Below are 17,473 nucleotides of genomic sequence, written 5' to 3' on the forward strand. Positions count from 1 at the left end.
ACTCTATTTTCCTTATATTTCGGTCATAACGTATACGTGAATCTAGTCTTAAACAAATAAAATTTTACCATAAGGTCAATATTAAATTCCGTCCTATTTAGAAAACATGTTGAGCATAAGGTTTGTTTATGGGTTAGGCTCGTGGTGTTAGATCGTCACAAATAAAAAAAATAGCCTAATTTCATTTTATTTCTCGGGTTTCTGCAAACTGTACCAAGAAGTTTTCATCCGCAATCATTCTAAGTGTCTTATATCTTACAACAATGTTACTGATTTAAATGACATGCTCATGTATGGTACGAGAACCATCAAATTTCATGGTGGTCAAGGAACGCATCAATATGAGTTGAATTGAACTTTTTTCACACCAATTAGAAAATTTGAGCTAATTAAACAATGGTACAAATGAAGCATGTGAATGCAAAGAAACATGAATAGATATTGCAAAATATATAATGCTTTAGTATTAATGCTTTGAATTTTGGCTAAAATTTCATATTCAAATAACTTAACATTAAATGTATGCCGTAGTTCTCCTTTGGGTGATACTATGTTATACCATCGTAATAAATATAATTACGCTAATTTAGTTTTATTTATTTGTAATTAAATATGCTCTAATCAAACATGTCTGATATCTTTGGATATAAAAAACACATCTTATTAAGTATATTAACTAATCACAATCATGTTCAAGATTAATAAAATTAAATGATCAGCTTTGGACAATCCATAATAATTTTATAATAAATGAATGTCAATATACTCTTGACAACAATAATTCTAATGTCATATTCATTCATAAGCATCAAACTATCAAGAGTAATTGATATATGAATTAGAACAAACAAAAATTTGACTCTTTTTCTTAATTTTGTTTAATCGAGTGCACTTGGTACAGTCTTTTTATCTTTATCACAAAAGATGACATGATTATTTAAGTTTTAAATAAAATAATTTTTTTGGTTGATTTAAAATATGTAAGTTATTTATTTATTCCCCAAACTATTTATTTAGATAGCAAATGAATGCGTCCCTAATCAATTTTTTTGGCATTCAAGTAGAACACCGTTAAACGTAAAAGACGATTCGACTCAACTCTACTAGACTACGACCACCATGGCAAGCTTAATCTCTTTCAGCCGTTCAACCAACCTTTTCTACTACCCCAAAACTCCGTTTCAGGTAACTACTGTAAACAAAATCCTCTTAACTTTCTTCTTTTCTTAAATACCCTTTTGGTTTGGTATTTTCCAAAAGGGTGTTGTTAGGTTTAGTATTTTCGCTTGGGTGTTGTTCTGTAGTATCTCTGTATATTTGTGGGTTTTTTAAACGGATTAAGAACTATTTTATTATATGACACAGCAATGCAATGGAGGTTTGGTTATTTTGAATATTTTCGAACAAAATCAGATTTTTAGCTTAATTGACTTCAACCTTAAAAGTTTTGGACAAAAAAAGGGATGGATATATTAAGTAGAATGGCATTCCATCACTCATTGAACTACCTCTTCTTGTCGTTGTTAATGTTAGCTCTTACATTTTTCCCTACTGTTGAGGTTGAGGAATTGAACGTGGATGCTAATTATGTATTTAGTTAATATTTTTATAAGAGATAAGATGCAATGTTGCAATTAATCATTTATGGGGAGAGTTAACAAGGCTTTGGTGCTATTTTCTTTATCAGAAATAACTTAAGTAAAAATGCTGATAGGCAGCCCTTTTTTTTTTTTTTTTTTTTTTTTATATGATAAGGCAAGTGTATTATTTTTAACTTGTGAAAGTAAAGTACAAAATCACGAGGTCATACCCTAGAAAACTAGGCTAGGAATATATGTCATCCCAGCACCAATAAGTAATCAAGATTAGTGCTTAATCCTAACCATGTCAATAAAAAATATTCGTAGAAAAACCCCATGAGCGTTGGAACCATCTATTTTCGTTAGATGGAACCAAGCCCCTACATAAATTTACTAGTGCACAAATAGAAAAAACTATGCCTCGAATAACAACATACTCATGTTTAGGAGCCTCGCCATGGGGTCCTAGTATTACGTTCGTGCCAAATAGCATAAATTGAAGCCGCAAACATCATACGAATAGCAATAGATTGCATAGACCTCCCATGAAACTTCTCCATCCAAGAAAGAGTATCTGTCCAACTCCACTGAACCCAAGGTAGGTTACATTTTGCACGCAAAGGATGCCAAACACGCTCAGAATATGGGCAAGTAAAGAAAAGATGATCCAAATCCTTCTCTGAATAGCGACACAACACACAACGCATAGACGGTATCAAACCAAAGTGAAGAAGTTTGGTCTGTGTATAGAGGCCACCTTGAATTGCTAGCCAAAGGATAAATGCATAACGAGGAATACATTTAGGGAACTAGATAATGTGATACCAGGTCACCCTAGGGCAGTGAACTCGAAGAGACTCCCAAGCACTCTGAACAGAGAAGACTCCATGCATATCATTCACCCATCGCAAGACATCCTCTCTAGTACTATTTGGTCGAAAAGTATCAAGCGCATCTCGCATGAAGTTAGACAACACTGAGGAACGAGCTGATGGCCAACTCCAAGTATCACCCTCAATAATGTCAACCTTGTCTACTCAATCTAGATTCATGAATGATCCTTTCACCAAGAATCTTCTCTAAAGGGCCAAGAGGATGCCAATTATCAAACCTAAGCGAAGCACGTCTACCATTACCAATTTTGAATTTCATTTTGTCCCTCTCCATATCCCGAAGTCCAAGAATCTTCCTCCAACTCCAAGAGCAATCTCCATGACATTTCAATTCCCAAATGCTCCTGCCTCTAAGTAAGTAGCATTGTGCCCATGAAACCCGCGGAGAGGAGGCTGAATTCGTACAAAGGGACCAAAGGTGCTTTTATTCCAAATCTCCATGCTCCGTAGACCCAAACCACCCTCATCCTTAGGCATACAGATTTTTGCCCATGCCACTTTAGTCCTATCGGTGCTGAGGGCACAACCCTTCCACAAGAAGGCTCGTAGAGTATCTTCCATTGTTTGATCACAGCTTTTGGTAAAATAAATATAGAAGACCAATATACTTGAATAGAAATAGTACATACTTAATAAGCTGTAACAGCGCTCGGCAAGTCCAACTCTTCGCTCTAGTTATAATTCGATCCACCAACACCTTACAATCCAAAACTCGCAAATTAGTAGAGATGAGTGGGACACCAAGATAATGTACCAATAACACGCCCTCCTTATACCCAAAAATATCAAGCAACTGATCCTTAAGATATGAAGAAATACCACTAGCAAATAGATTACTCTTATCTGGATTAGGAATAAGTCCAGATTGAGCTTTAAATCGATTAAGGCAATCCTTAATGAGAGATACGAAACCAACCTCAACTCTACAAAAAAACCATAAGATCATCAGCAAAACACAAGTCGGTGATCTTTTCCTTCTCACATCTCCAATGGTATTTGAAATCCTGCTCAGCAACCATCAAACCCATTAATCCCGAAAAGACCTCCATTGCCAAGACAAACAAATAATGCGACAAAGGATCTCCTCGTCTCAAACCTCTCCCACCAGCAAAGAAACTATGCAACTCGCCATTAATTGAAATTGAAAATTGAGTGGAAGTGATACACTCAGTTATCCACTCAACAACCCCCTCCGGAAAACCAAGCACCCTTAGAACCGCAAGGAGTAAATCCCAGCGAACAGAATCATAAGCTTTCATGAGATCAACTTTAAGAGCACATCTAGGCACCATTCAAATTCTTTCATCTTAGTGGGATTATTGAGCATGGCTGCTGGAACAGTTTTTCTCTATCTGATTCTTCATAAATCGATGTAATTTGCATTCTCAACACGAACTTAGTTGCGTGTAGGAAATGATGTTGGCATGTGGCTACTTTTCCAACCCTCTAGGAATGTGGATGACTTCTGCATTTCTTTAGTTTCATTTTTCTCATCTCATCTCCATTGCACTATTATTTTTTCCAATCCTATCTTTTTCTTTTTCTTTTTTTTTTTCTTTCTTTTTTTCCTTCTAATGAAAAGAAAATTTTAAAAATGCACTGAGCATCCTAGTAGTATCTTATTGCTATTACAAATAACATGGTTGTGTTCGTGTTTAAGTTAAGATACTTGTTTGACCAAATTGCATTGAAAAATTAGACAATCAAATGTTTGATACTTGGATTTACACATGTACCTGAGTCTGAGAATTAGTCTTCTGTCAATATTTTGGTGCAGATTTTCTGAAGCAAACTCAAATAGATATTCAACAGCTTTATCTAATTTGGAATAAATGTTTAAGTTTATTATTCTACTCAATTTTTTAAATGTTATTCTAGGTTAGAAACAGAAATGCAACGAAATATACAGACTGTTTCTAGTCTTGCTACCTTGTGTCGTGGATATTAGAATGGTAACATGGGTGTGTTATTAGTATTTCTTGGTTTCTTTTCTTATTGTCATCTCCTGGTCGCATTAATGTGAAATGGCAAATTTATATTTGTCAAAGAAAAAAATGGAAACAAAAATAATATGCATTTACCAGCATCTCATTCAATTACTTTATGCATTTGAATTTGTAAGTTCCATCTGTTACAAACTATATAATTGCATAGTTAGGTTACTGTCATTGGTTTGATAGTTTTCTCGGCAAGTTTCATCTACAGATGCAGAATACATTTTTTATGGTCACTGTAGATGTGATTTGTAACTAATTGACTATTTATACTTGATGTATTCCCCATCCTTTTAAAACTACTTACTTCTACAAACATTCTTGTTCGACCACACACTTGTGCCAAAGAGAGTGAATTATCATTTGATGATGTTGGTCATCTTTTATACTCACTGTTATATGGGATTGCTGTAGGGAACAAACATTAGGAGATTGACAAGTGAAAGGTTTATGTGCCCATTATCCAGAAGAACAGGTTCTTTCTTCAGTCTCTTGCTGGGTCCTACTATGCACAAAAGAAGTTTCTTGATTATATTATAACCTGGAATAAGCATAATGTCATTTTTCAAATCACGAGGGCTTCAGGCCAGAACATTCAGATTTGGACAGTACATGAAGCATTAATAACAAAACTTCTAAAATTATTCAGCCAGATTTCTGTGAGCTGAGAATATAAAAGGAAATGTACGTCCTTATTATGTTCACGCTAAAGGAAAAGGAGAAAAAAAAAGTAGCATCAATATTTTCTTTAACAAATTATATTATCTTCTAGCTAAGAGATTACCGGAAACCAAATGGAAGCTAAATTGATGAGTTAGTCGAGGCATTTCTTCTATATGCTAGGGGTTTGCTTTTCTGCCTCACATTATGACTCACCATTCACTTGTGGAACAGTTAGTAGTTATTATCAGGATTTTATTATTTAGTTCATAAGTTCTTCAATTAATAAGCGGGACATTTTGGCATGTTATTTCTTTCTATCAGCAAAGATGTTAGGAATTAGGATTTGCTTTTTGAATGAATGGAACAAGATCCATCTAGCAAAGGGTATATGATGTTATGTCAAGACTAATATGGTTACCACTACTCTTCTATTTTTATTCATCTTCCTCAGAGACGTCTTTCTCCTCTAGATTTTACAAGAAAAAGAATTGTACTAATTGCATATATAATATATTCTCCTCAAAAGTTCTTGACAATGATATACAGAATGTAATGATGTGTTCCCTAATCGGCTAATCCAATACGCTTAATTTCTAAATCACTTGATGTTTATTAAGAAAACAGTAACGATTTTTGTACATGTCAAATCAAGGAAATTGTTTTTCCCTCCTTTGCCATATACGTGTGTTTAAACATGGACGTTCTGTTCTTTAAAATGTTTCAGAGTGAAGTTGCATGATGATATACAGAAACCTTTTCCATTTCCCTTGTAGGCATGAAAACACCGAAGATTTGTTAGTTGAAAAATAAATAAATAAATTGGCACAATCTAGAGAACTGCGATGCCAACTAAATAACCTTAAAAATGATTGGAAGTGAACTCGCTCTGTATCAAAATTTTGTTTGGGTCTACAAAGTAGACTAACTCTAAATGATATGTCATGAAATTAATGTTATAGCTTTGTGATGCTCGAGTAATCCTGTTTCTAGTACGTATTAATGGTTGACAACTTGAGTTTTTTTTTGCAGCAAGGAAGCTCATCTTGTCAAACCATTCTGGAGGAGACATACTTTCTTCGAATAAGAGCTGCTATCTGGACATCTTTGCTCCAACAAGACAATTTTGCAAACCTCTTATTTGCCAATTTTTTGTAAGTTCTAACGCTCATGTGCTAATTTCTGGATTCTGGATGGGACCGGATGTAGAAGATGGATGGGGTTTTGTAGAAGCAATTGTGCATCAAATGTATTAATTCTTATAATTGATCATTTTACTTGCTTTTTTTCCTCCTGGTCTTATTACATGGTTATGCAAAGAGTGGTTTGATTTATCTTGAAATATCTGATATCTTGACATATATTAGAGTAAGGATTATTCTAATTGTACATCAAATATGTATCAAGGGTTACATAAAATACAAGTGACTTTCCACCAACCAATTACATAATGCCACTTATACATTATGTAACCCTTGATGTATATGAAGCAAAGCCCTTAGAATAAAGCCAACGAGATCAAATGGTCAATTCTGTTCTACTATAATCCTCTTTCATGGCCACTTGTATGTAGTAGTTGGCTTTCAATTTTTTGAACCAATTTGCTGGATACTTGAGCATTTGAAGTGCAAATGGTGCTGTCATTTCTCTTACCAGAATTGAGCCATTCTACCTCTTCCCTTCCTACCGAAAGTTTATTAAGATTTTTCAGCTTTTATGTCCCTTCCTTATGCCACATTCTTCAATCCTCCATCAAGGTCTAAATTCATTGTCTTCTACCCGCCGTCGCATTTCAATCTTCCAGCAATGTGTAAAATTGATTATTGATGCTCATTAAGTCGAGTTTTAAGGGGTGGCTTCTCTTTCCAGCGTCTCGGAAAAAATGTGTCATGGTGACTAATATACTGAGATTTGTGATAGATATCTCGGAAGGTTGTCATTGTAACTTTACCATTCAAGAGGTATAAAATGGATTGAACTGTGACATAGCTGGCCGATCCATATGGATTTCTTTTTCGTACTTCCATTTGTTTTTCTTTTTTCTTTAAATGGACAAGCATTGCTGGAAACAAAAAAAATAAAAATAAAAGCGCACCCATCGGCCACCCGGTAGGCTCTAGACAGTGTTGCTCCTTCTGGCTTTTACTCATTTCAGAAGCGCTTCAGACCTGTCATTTCCACGCCCTTTGGCAGGTGGCATGTGGGCACCAAGTGTCGAGGAATTCACAATACTGTGAGAAGAGTAACCAGGGGTTATACTACTGCCTCCTTGTTGTAGCCTCCAGGTCGCTGCATTTGAATTAGGCTGTAAATGTGATGGAACGCTAGTGAAGGCATGAGAGTTCCCCTCAGCATGGCTAGAGACGGTAGTGTCTGAAATGCGTCCTTGGCAGCTAGAAGATGATGTATTATCCTGAGATTGTAAACTCCCAGAATATGCCCAGCTCTTTCTTCTGTTATAATGACTGCCTGCTGCCACTTTTCTCAAAGGCGATCCATGACAATTACCTCTTACAGGGGAAGTAGGACCATAAAGTCCAGGTGAACCAGCAGAAATCTGACAATATGAGCTAGGTGGAGTAAATTGTGAAGGACTAGAGCCGAGGGACATGGGTACAAAATTTCCAGGGCTGAAACCAACCCCATTCCCATGCGGTAAATGCATGATCCGCCTCGCATCAGGGCTACTTCCAAGAATTGACACGCCACTTTGTGCATAGATATTCATTCCTGATGGACCCACTGGTGAATAAAATGCAGGCAAATCATTATTATCACCATAGCTCCCATAACTGCTTCCTAGCCCCATGCCATCATTGTAGCTACTGTGGCTGCCCAGACTACCATAACTACCTGCATGCACATACGACATGACTTGATGACGCTGGGTATTTGGCATCATAACTTGGTTCCTGCCTGAAATCTACATAATGAGGTAAAGCAAGAAGATTATTCAAGTGTTAACAACATTCATATAAATGAAAACAGAAGAATACCAGGAAATAGCTTGCTCACATTAGGGGAGAGACCAGCAGCAAACCAATGCCCACCAGCTGGATGATGGTCCACCTTAACATTTTGAGAGACGGGCTATAAAAGAAAAGGTACAAGTAACGAAATATGCAACGGAAGCAATACAAGGGAAAGTCAAAATGCACATATTACTGAAACTATCCATGAACACGGCTTCTACTGCATTAATATGCCATTGCGTACAAAGCGAACCAATAAAAGTCGAATTTTTCATATTTTAGATAAGGAAACATTTACAATTTCACTAAACTTGATTCTCACAACCACAAGAGTATCAAGATAAGTTAGGAATTAAAAAGGAAGGGAAGGTTAGTAGTGTCATAAGTAATTAGATGAGAAGTCAATCAAATGAAAAATTACTCACCACACGAGGTGTCTCTGGAGCAGGTTTATAAGGACTTGTAAAAGGTTCTCCAGTCACAAAAGGATGTTTTGAAGCCTGCAGAGAAAAACTAGAATAATCAATCTTATGCAGCAATGAAGATCATTAGTCACTTTAATTGTACAATCTGTTCCACTTCAAGATCAAGGAAGCCTCTACCAAACTGCCTTTTTAATTAAAAATCATTTCTAGAGATAAACCTATTAAAAGGCTGGAAAACTTTTACCAAAGTTAAGTTACTAAACAAATATATAAAGATATTAGAAGTTAAACCAACATCACATTTCACATTTTGGAGGTTATGAATTGTATACACCTGGCCTAGGAGCCAGAAAAATACTAAAAATGAGATAAGCAACTATACAACCTTTCTAAAAATTTGACAGTTTAACTTGGAAATGTTTTAACAAAATATACATGGCAACTGGGCTCTTGTCTATATTTGACCCAACCTAACAATATGGTCCTGGAACGAAATTAAAGCAAGCAGGTGCATTCGTAAAGAGTGAAATTTACTTCCCTCTTGGGAATTTATTTTTCTGGAGTAGAGAAAAGAGCTTTGAAAGATTAGAAACTTATTGCTCTTATAGCATCTTCTGCTATCTCTTAGCAGCTCTGAACTATATACCTCCCGCGTATGGATACACCCTCCGGACGCCTCACAAAAAAAATATCCCTTACATTACTTATCAAACATAGCAAACTCATTAGTCAAGCAGAGCTGGTTCATTACTCTCGTGAAGCGTATAACTTCACCCTGACCACCACACAAACTTAAACCAACATATTTGCAAGAAAATTGTTAATAAAGTAATAATACTAAAAAGTTAAACGCACCATGTGTACTGTTCTCTCTTATAAGCCCTTGTTTGAGCCACATTATATTCCAAAGAATGCATTTTTGAATAGTGTATTGATGGAAAATGTGTGGTTAAAAAATAAAGAAAATTTTGAATTTGCGTGTAATGTTATTTTATTGAAGAATGTGTGGTTGAAATGATGTCAAATCGCCTTTTTTTTTTTTTTTTTTTATATGATAAGGCAAGTGTATTATTTTTAACTTGTGAAAGTAGAGTACAAAATCACGAGGTCATACCCTAGAAAACTAGGCTAGGAATATATGTCATCCCAGCACCAATAAGTAATCAAGATTAGTGCTTAATCCTAACCATGTCAATAAAAAATATTCGTAGAAAAACCCCATGAGCGTTGGAACCATCTATTTTCGTTAGATGGAACCAAGCCCCTACATAAATTTACTAGTGCACAAATAGAAAAAACTATGCCTCGAATAACAACATACTCATGTTTAGGAGCCTCGCCATGGGGTCCTAGTATTACGTTCGTGCCAAATAGCATAAATTGAAGCCGCAAACATCATACGAATAGCAATAGATTGCATAGACCTCCCATGAAACTTCTCCATCCAAGAAAGAGTATCTGTCCAACTCCACTGAACCCAAGGTAGGTTACATTTTGCACGCAAAGGATGCCAAACACGCTCAGAATATGGGCAAGTAAAGAAAAGATGATCCAAATCCTTCTCTGAATAGCGACACAACACACAACGCATAGACGGTATCAAACCAAAGTGAAGAAGTTTGGTCTGTGTATAGAGGCCACCTTGAATTGCTAGCCAAAGGATAAATGCATAACGAGGAATACATTTAGGGAACTAGATAATGTGATACCAGGTCACCCTAGGGCAGTGAACTCGAAGAGACTCCCAAGCACTCCGAATATAGAAGACTCCATGCACATCATCCACCCATCGCAAGACATTCTCTCTAGTACTATCTGGTCGAAAAGTATCAAGCGTATCTCGCATGAAGTTAGACAACACTGAGGAACGAGCTGATGGCCAACTCCAAGTATCACCCTCAATAATGTCAACCTTGTCTGCTCAATCTAGATTCATGAATGATCCTTTCACCAAGAATCTTCTCTAAAGGGCCAAGAGGATGCCAATTATCAAACCTAAGCGAAGCACGTCTACCATTACCAATTTTGAATTTCATTTTGTCCCTCTCCATATCCCGAAGTCCAAGAATCTTCCTCCAACTCCAAGAGCAATCTCCATGACATTTCAATTCCCAAATGCTCCTGCCTCTAAGTAAGTAGCATTGTGCCCATGAAACCCACGGAGAGGAGGCTGAATTCGTACAAAGGGACCAAAGGTGCTTTTATTCCAAATCTCCATGCTCCGTAGACCCAAACCACCCTCATCCTTAGGCATACAGATTTTTGCCCATGCCACTTTAGTCCTATCGGTGCTGAGGGCACAACCCTTCCACAAGAAGGCTCGTAGAGTATCTTCCATTGTTTGATCACAGCTTTTGGTAAAATAAATATAGAAGACCAATATACTTGAATAGAAATAGTACATACTTAATAAGCTGTAACAGCGCTCGGCAAGTCCAACTCTTCGCTCTAGTTATAATTCGATCCACCAACACCTTACAATCCAAAACTCGCAAATTAGTAGAGATGAGTGGGACACCAAGATAATGTACCAATAACACGCCCTCCTTATACCCAAAAATATCAAGCAACTGATCCTTAAGATATGAAGAAATACCGCTAGCAAATAGATTACTCTTATCTGGATTAGGAATAAGTCCAGATAGAGCTTTAAATCGATTAAGGCAATCCTTAATGAGAGATACGAAACCAACCTCAACTCTACAAAAAAACCATAAGATCATCAGCAAAACACAAGTCGGTGATCTTTTCCTTCTCACATCTCCAATGGTATTTGAAATCCTGCTCAGCAACCATCAAACCCATTAATCCCGAAAAGACCTCCATTGCCAAGACAAACAAATAATGCGACAAAGGATCTCCTCGTCTCAAACCTCTCCCACCAGCAAAGAAACTATGCAACTCGCCATTAATTGAAATTGAAAATTGAGTGGAAGTGATACACTCAGTTATCCACTCAACAACCCCCTCCGGAAAACCAAGCACCCTTAGAACCGCAAGGAGTAAATCCCAGCGAACAGAATCATAAGCTTTCATGAGATCAACTTTAAGAGCACATCTAGGCACCATTCAAATTCTTTCATCTTAGTGGGATTATTGAGCATGGCTGCTGGAACAGTTTTTCTCTATCTGATTCTTCATAAATCGATGTAATTTGCATTCTCAACACGAACTTAGTTGCGTGTAGGAAATGATGTTGGCATGTGGCTACTTTTCCAACCCTCTAGGAATGTGGATGACTTCTGCATTTCTTTAGTTTCATTTTTCTCATCTCATCTCCATTGCACTATTATTTTTTCCAATCCTATCTTTTTCTTTTTCTTTTTTTTTTTCTTTCTTTTTTTCCTTCTAATGAAAAGAAAATTTTAAAAATGCACTGAGCATCCTAGTAGTATCTTATTGCTATTACAAATAACATGGTTGTGTTCGTGTTTAAGTTAAGATACTTGTTTGACCAAATTGCATTGAAAAATTAGACAATCAAATGTTTGATACTTGGATTTACACATGTACCTGAGTCTGAGAATTAGTCTTCTGTCAATATTTTGGTGCAGATTTTCTGAAGCAAACTCAAATAGATATTCAACAGCTTTATCTAATTTGGAATAAATGTTTAAGTTTATTATTCTACTCAATTTTTTAAATGTTATTCTAGGTTAGAAACAGAAATGCAACGAAATATACAGACTGTTTCTAGTCTTGCTACCTTGTGTCGTGGATATTAGAATGGTAACATGGGTGTGTTATTAGTATTTCTTGGTTTCTTTTCTTATTGTCATCTCCTGGTCGCATTAATGTGAAATGGCAAATTTATGTTTGTCAAAGAAAAAAATGGAAACAAAAATAATATGCATTTACCAGCATCTCATTCAATTACTTTATGCATTTGAATTTGTAAGTTCCATCTGTTACAAACTATATAATTGCATAGTTAGGTTACTGTCATTGGTTTGATAGTTTTCTCGGCAAGTTTCATCTACAGATGCAGAATACATTTTTTATGGTCACTGTAGATGTGATTTGTAACTAATTGACTATTTATACTTGATGTATTCCCCATCCTTTTAAAACTACTTACTTCTACAAACATTCTTGTTCGACCACACACTTGTGCCAAAGAGAGTGAATTATCATTTGATGATGTTGGTCATCTTTTATACTCACTGTTATATGGGATTGCTGTAGGGAACAAACATTAGGAGATTGACAAGTGAAAGGTTTATGTGCCCATTATCCAGAAGAACAGGTTCTTTCTTCAGTCTCTTGCTGGGTCCTACTATGCACAAAAGAAGTTTCTTGATTATATTATAACCTGGAATAAGCATAATGTCATTTTTCAAATCACGAGGGCTTCAGGCCAGAACATTCAGATTTGGACAGTACATGAAGCATTAATAACAAAACTTCTAAAATTATTCAGCCAGATTTCTGTGAGCTGAGAATATAAAAGGAAATGTACGTCCTTATTATGTTCACGCTAAAGGAAAAGGAGAAAAAAAAAGTAGCATCAATATTTTCTTTAACAAATTATATTATCTTCTAGCTAAGAGATTACCGGAAACCAAATGGAAGCTAAATTGATGAGTTAGTCGAGGCATTTCTTCTATATGCTAGGGGTTTGCTTTTCTGCCTCACATTATGACTCACCATTTACTTGTGGAACAGTTAGTAGTTATTATCAGGATTTTATTATTTAGTTCATAAGTTCTTCAATTAATAAGCGGGACATTTTGGCATGTTATTTCTTTCTATCAGCAAAGATGTTAGGAATTAGGATTTGCTTTTTGAATGAATGGAACAAGATCCATCTAGCAAAGGGTATATGATGTTATGTCAAGACTAATATGGTTACCACTACTCTTCTATTTTTATTCATCTTCCTCAGAGACGTCTTTCTCCTCTAGATTTTACAAGAAAAAGAATTGTACTAATTGCATATATAATATATTCTCCTCAAAAGTTCTTGACAATGATATACAGAATGTAATGATGTGTTCCCTAATCGGCTAATCCAATACGCTTAATTTCTAAATCACTTGATGTTTATTAAGAAAACAGTAACGATTTTTGTACATGTCAAATCAAGGAAATTGTTTTTCCCTCCTTTGCCATATACGTGTGTTTAAACATGGACGTTCTGTTCTTTAAAATGTTTCAGAGTGAAGTTGCATGATGATATACAGAAACCTTTTCCATTTCCCTTGTAGGCATGAAAACACCGAAGATTTGTTAGTTGAAAAATAAATAAATAAATTGGCACAATCTAGAGAACTGCGATGCCAACTAAATAACCTTAAAAATGATTGGAAGTGAACTCGCTCTGTATCAAAATTTTGTTTGGGTCTACAAAGTAGACTAACTCTAAATGATATGTCATGAAATTAATGTTATAGCTTTGTGATGCTCGAGTAATCCTGTTTCTAGTACGTATTAATGGTTGACAACTTGAGTTTTTTTTTGCAGCAAGGAAGCTCATCTTGTCAAACCATTCTGGAGGAGACATACTTTCTTCGAATAAGAGCTGCTATCTGGACATCTTTGCTCCAACAAGACAATTTTGCAAACCTCTTATTTGCCAATTTTTTGTAAGTTCTAACGCTCATGTGCTAATTTCTGGATTCTGGATGGGACCGGATGTAGAAGATGGATGGGGTTTTGTAGAAGCAATTGTGCATCAAATGTATTAATTCTTATAATTGATCATTTTACTTGCTTTTTTTCCTCCTGGTCTTATTACATGGTTATGCAAAGAGTGGTTTGATTTATCTTGAAATATCTGATATCTTGACATATATTAGAGTAAGGATTATTCTAATTGTACATCAAATATGTATCAAGGGTTACATAAAATACAAGTGACTTTCCACCAACCAATTACATAATGCCACTTATACATTATGTAACCCTTGATGTATATGAAGCAAAGCCCTTAGAATAAAGCCAACGAGATCAAATGGTCAATTCTGTTCTACTATAATCCTCTTTCATGGCCACTTGTATGTAGTAGTTGGCTTTCAATTTTTTGAACCAATTTGCTGGATACTTGAGCATTTGAAGTGCAAATGGTGCTGTCATTTCTCTTACCAGAATTGAGCCATTCTACCTCTTCCCTTCCTACCGAAAGTTTATTAAGATTTTTCAGCTTTTATGTCCCTTCCTTATGCCATATTCTTCAATCCTCCATCAAGGTCTAAATTCATTGTCTTCTACCCGCCGTCGCATTTCAATCTTCCAGCAATGTGTAAAATTGATTATTGATGCTCATTAAGTCGAGTTTTAAGGGGTGGCTTCTCTTTCCAGCGTCTCGGAAAAAATGTGTCATGGTGACTAATATACTGAGATTTGTGATAGATATCTCGGAAGGTTGTCATTGTAACTTTACCATTCAAGAGGTATAAAATGGATTGAACTGTGACATAGCTGGCCGATCCATATGGATTTCTTTTTCGTACTTCCATTTGTTTTTCTTTTTTCTTTAAATGGACAAGCATTGCTGGAAACAAAAAAAATAAAAATAAAAGCGCACCCATCGGCCACCCGGTAGGCTCTAGACAGTGTTGCTCCTTCTGGCTTTTACTCATTTCAGAAGCATCCCTATACTTCAATGAGTAGTAGTAAAATAGATTCTATTTACGCTAACCCATTAGCTAAAAGAATAAAATAGTAGTAAAAAAATTCTATTTATCCTAAATCCCAATAATAAAATTTTTGAGCTCTAGTGTACTAAATTAATAATCTCACTAAAATATAAAGTCTTTAAGATGTTTTTTTATAAGATTGTATTCAACATACATTGACAAAACCCCTCCAGAATACACAACAGGCGGGGATGGTTTTTTTTCCGTGCACTATATTCACATGGAACCCATTCTCATGTGAGTGTTCTGTATTGTTTCTGTGAAATCATTTTTGTACAAATGGAAAAACTATAACTTTTATGTCAGTTCTCAATTTTGTATTAGGTGGTGATGTATAATTGCTACATTGACAACACTTATGGTTGGAGTTTTTTAAGCCAATTGTCACCTTGTAACAAATTTGGCAAAATTGTCTATGCGCATAGCACAGTTCTTGAAGTTTTATGTAGAAATTGACATCATCCTTTATATATATATATTATTTGAGCAGTATATGTGTATTGGATGGGAAAAAAAATTGTACAAGTGGTAAACATAAATAATAGTTTTAAAATTAATAAATAATTGATAAAATAGTAAATTATTTATTTATTTATGTACATAAATAAATTTTTTTTCTTAACGTACTCCAAAAATATAATTTCATAGATTGACATCCACTTGGAAGTTTGAACCACCAAAACTGGATAGCCCTATCGCTAACATAGTGCGCGCGCGCATCTAATCTGTCAATGCTGCCCCAAAACCACACAAAAAACGCTGAATTCTATTGTGAATATGACAACGCAACACTATTTCCGTACATGTAAATGCAATTCCATTGAAGCAGTTAGTCTTATGAAGAAAATACGTTATGATCGTAAATATAAAAATGATTAAAGGTTCGATACCATTTATAAAAATCCCTTTCGATCTTTTTTTGTCCAGAAAATTTGCTGGTATGCTTTAAAATGAGGAACATATATTTAAGGTTAATTATATTACCACTAAAAATTTTAATTACTACACTACATTATAATCACACCACAATTAAAATATATTTTTAATGAATACACTAGAATAAATTTACAATTATACTCCTAATTCAATAAAACTTAAAAAAAAAACAATGAAAGACATAATACAATATTGTGGTGTATTTACGTATTCGAATAAACCAAAATAACATTTCAAGACATAATGAAGTAGCATGCCATAGTCTCAATGATAGCTCCAGAATAAAAACAAAACTTGCCCACATTGAATTCCCATAACATCTTCTGATACTGCAAAATGATTTAATAAAGCATTGAAAATCTAAAGTCATTACATAGATCACTCATCTTCTTGACTATGCAAAATCTAAAGCCCTTGAAAATCTCCTCACATGTGAATCAATACCCCCAATCTCTTGGTTCTCCACTTCAACATTTCCCAATCCCATATTCCCTCTATATCCCTTACCCCTTGCCTAGATGGCAATTTTAAGCTAATTCATGCGGTACTAGAAGCTCCTTTTTTTGTATGGATCTTTATGAAAAAATTCTGACATTATATTTTAAATAGACTTTTATTTTTTGTTCAAAAATTTATGTTGTCAGGATTGTGAATGAGAATAAATTCTATCAATTTCATCATTGAAACATAATTTTTTAATCGTTATTCTTCCATGGAATCATTTAATTTCGACGAGCGAGATTTAATTTCTTTAATGGCCAAACTTAATTGAAAGATGAAGTTTTAAGGGAGGGGGGGGGGGGGCGGGGGGGGGGGGGGAAGGGTTTTGTTTTTTGACTTTTACTAGTTAATTTCTTAAAAGGTTTTTGAGTAGCAGCCTTCCCTACATAAGGAACTCTGATTTTGGATTCTAATGAAGTTCTGGATTTCCAACTCATTTTAATTGTGTGAATTGAATTCCTGCATAAAACAAATAGTAAACGTTTGACGTACAATGATTTGACGATTTTTCCCTCCAATTTTAAGCCACATATAATTTTAATATCCACATGGACAGTTTCCATTAAGTGAGGACTCAAATTCACCTATTCAAACGAGAACCCAAAACCTTTCTTTTTGAAGGTAGAAGACCCAAAGAGAAACCAGCCCCTAATTTTCTCAAATGTTTTTTTACCATGATTAGAAGTAAAAGAACAAACTCCAACTCATCATGCTCATCGTTTGTCAACAGGATCGAGGCATTTGGAGGAGCAAAAGAGGTGGGAGAAGCAGTCGTCAGGACAATCACAGCATCAACCAAACTCACAGATGTCAAAGGAACATTAACAGAGTCAAGTTTGAGACAGGACTCACAAAGAAAAGTTAACTACTATAA

General features: G+C 35.3%; 3 protein-coding genes and 1 long non-coding RNA gene across 4 annotated transcripts; 2 read left to right on the top strand and 2 right to left on the bottom strand.

The window, feature by feature from the left end:
* The first annotated feature begins 1,019 nt into the window (after positions 1–1,019).
* Positions 1,020–6,418, top strand: LOC111408068. The gene is made up of 3 exons (XM_023037838.1): positions 1,020–1,185; positions 4,882–4,942; positions 6,160–6,418. The coding sequence occupies exons 1-3, from the start codon at positions 1,120–1,122 to the stop codon at positions 6,381–6,383; spliced, it is 351 nt and encodes a 116-aa protein (XP_022893606.1). The 5' UTR covers positions 1,020–1,119; the 3' UTR covers positions 6,384–6,418.
* An 855-nt stretch (positions 6,419–7,273) lies between these two features.
* On the bottom strand, positions 7,274–8,943 carry LOC111408610 (dual specificity protein kinase YAK1 homolog). Its single transcript, XM_023038352.1, has 3 exons — positions 8,525–8,943; positions 8,143–8,217; positions 7,274–8,050 (listed from the first exon to the last, which is right to left on the bottom strand). Exon 3 carries the CDS (start codon positions 8,027–8,029, stop codon positions 7,274–7,276), a length of 756 nt encoding a protein of 251 aa, XP_022894120.1. The 5' UTR covers positions 8,030–8,050; positions 8,143–8,217; positions 8,525–8,943.
* A 1,685-nt stretch (positions 8,944–10,628) lies between these two features.
* Positions 10,629–11,593, bottom strand: LOC111408611. The gene is made up of 3 exons (XM_023038353.1): positions 11,237–11,593; positions 10,931–11,193; positions 10,629–10,875 (listed from the first exon to the last, which is right to left on the bottom strand). Exons 1-3 carry the CDS (start codon positions 11,591–11,593, stop codon positions 10,629–10,631), a joined length of 867 nt encoding a protein of 288 aa, XP_022894121.1.
* A 1,095-nt stretch (positions 11,594–12,688) lies between these two features.
* On the top strand, positions 12,689–14,246 carry LOC111408069. The gene is made up of 2 exons (XR_002705278.1): positions 12,689–12,770; positions 13,988–14,246. It is a non-coding gene; the product is annotated as an uncharacterized LOC111408069 (long non-coding RNA).
* The last annotated feature ends 3,227 nt before the right edge of the window (positions 14,247–17,473 follow it).

Source organism: Olea europaea, chromosome 13 (assembly GCF_002742605.1).
Source record: "Olea europaea var. sylvestris chromosome 13, O_europaea_v1, whole genome shotgun sequence".
NCBI lineage: Eukaryota > Viridiplantae > Streptophyta > Magnoliopsida > Lamiales > Oleaceae > Olea > Olea europaea.

Bases quoted from the DNA above. Each gene is read 5' to 3' on its own strand.
- LOC111408068 (XM_023037838.1), top strand. From the start codon at position 1,120: ATGGCAAGCTTAATCTCTTTCAGCCGTTCAACCAACCTTTTCTACTAC. The intron at 1,186-4,881 runs GTAACTACTGTA...GGATTGCTGTAG, and splicing joins ACCCCAAAACTCCGTTTCAG to GGAACAAACATTAGGAGATT. The intron at 4,943-6,159 runs GTTCTTTCTTCA...TTTTTTTTGCAG, and splicing joins CCCATTATCCAGAAGAACAG to CAAGGAAGCTCATCTTGTCA.
- LOC111408610 (XM_023038352.1), bottom strand. From the start codon at position 8,029: ATGATGCCAAATACCCAGCGTCATCAAGTCATGTCGTATGTGCATGCA.
- LOC111408611 (XM_023038353.1), bottom strand. From the start codon at position 11,593: ATGGTGCCTAGATGTGCTCTTAAAGTTGATCTCATGAAAGCTTATGAT. The intron at 11,194-11,236 runs GTTTTTTTGTAG...TCTCTCATTAAG, and splicing joins GTTTTGCTGATGATCTTATG to GATTGCCTTAATCGATTTAA. The intron at 10,876-10,930 runs GTATGTACTATT...TTTTACCAAAAG, and splicing joins GCGCTGTTACAGCTTATTAA to CTGTGATCAAACAATGGAAG.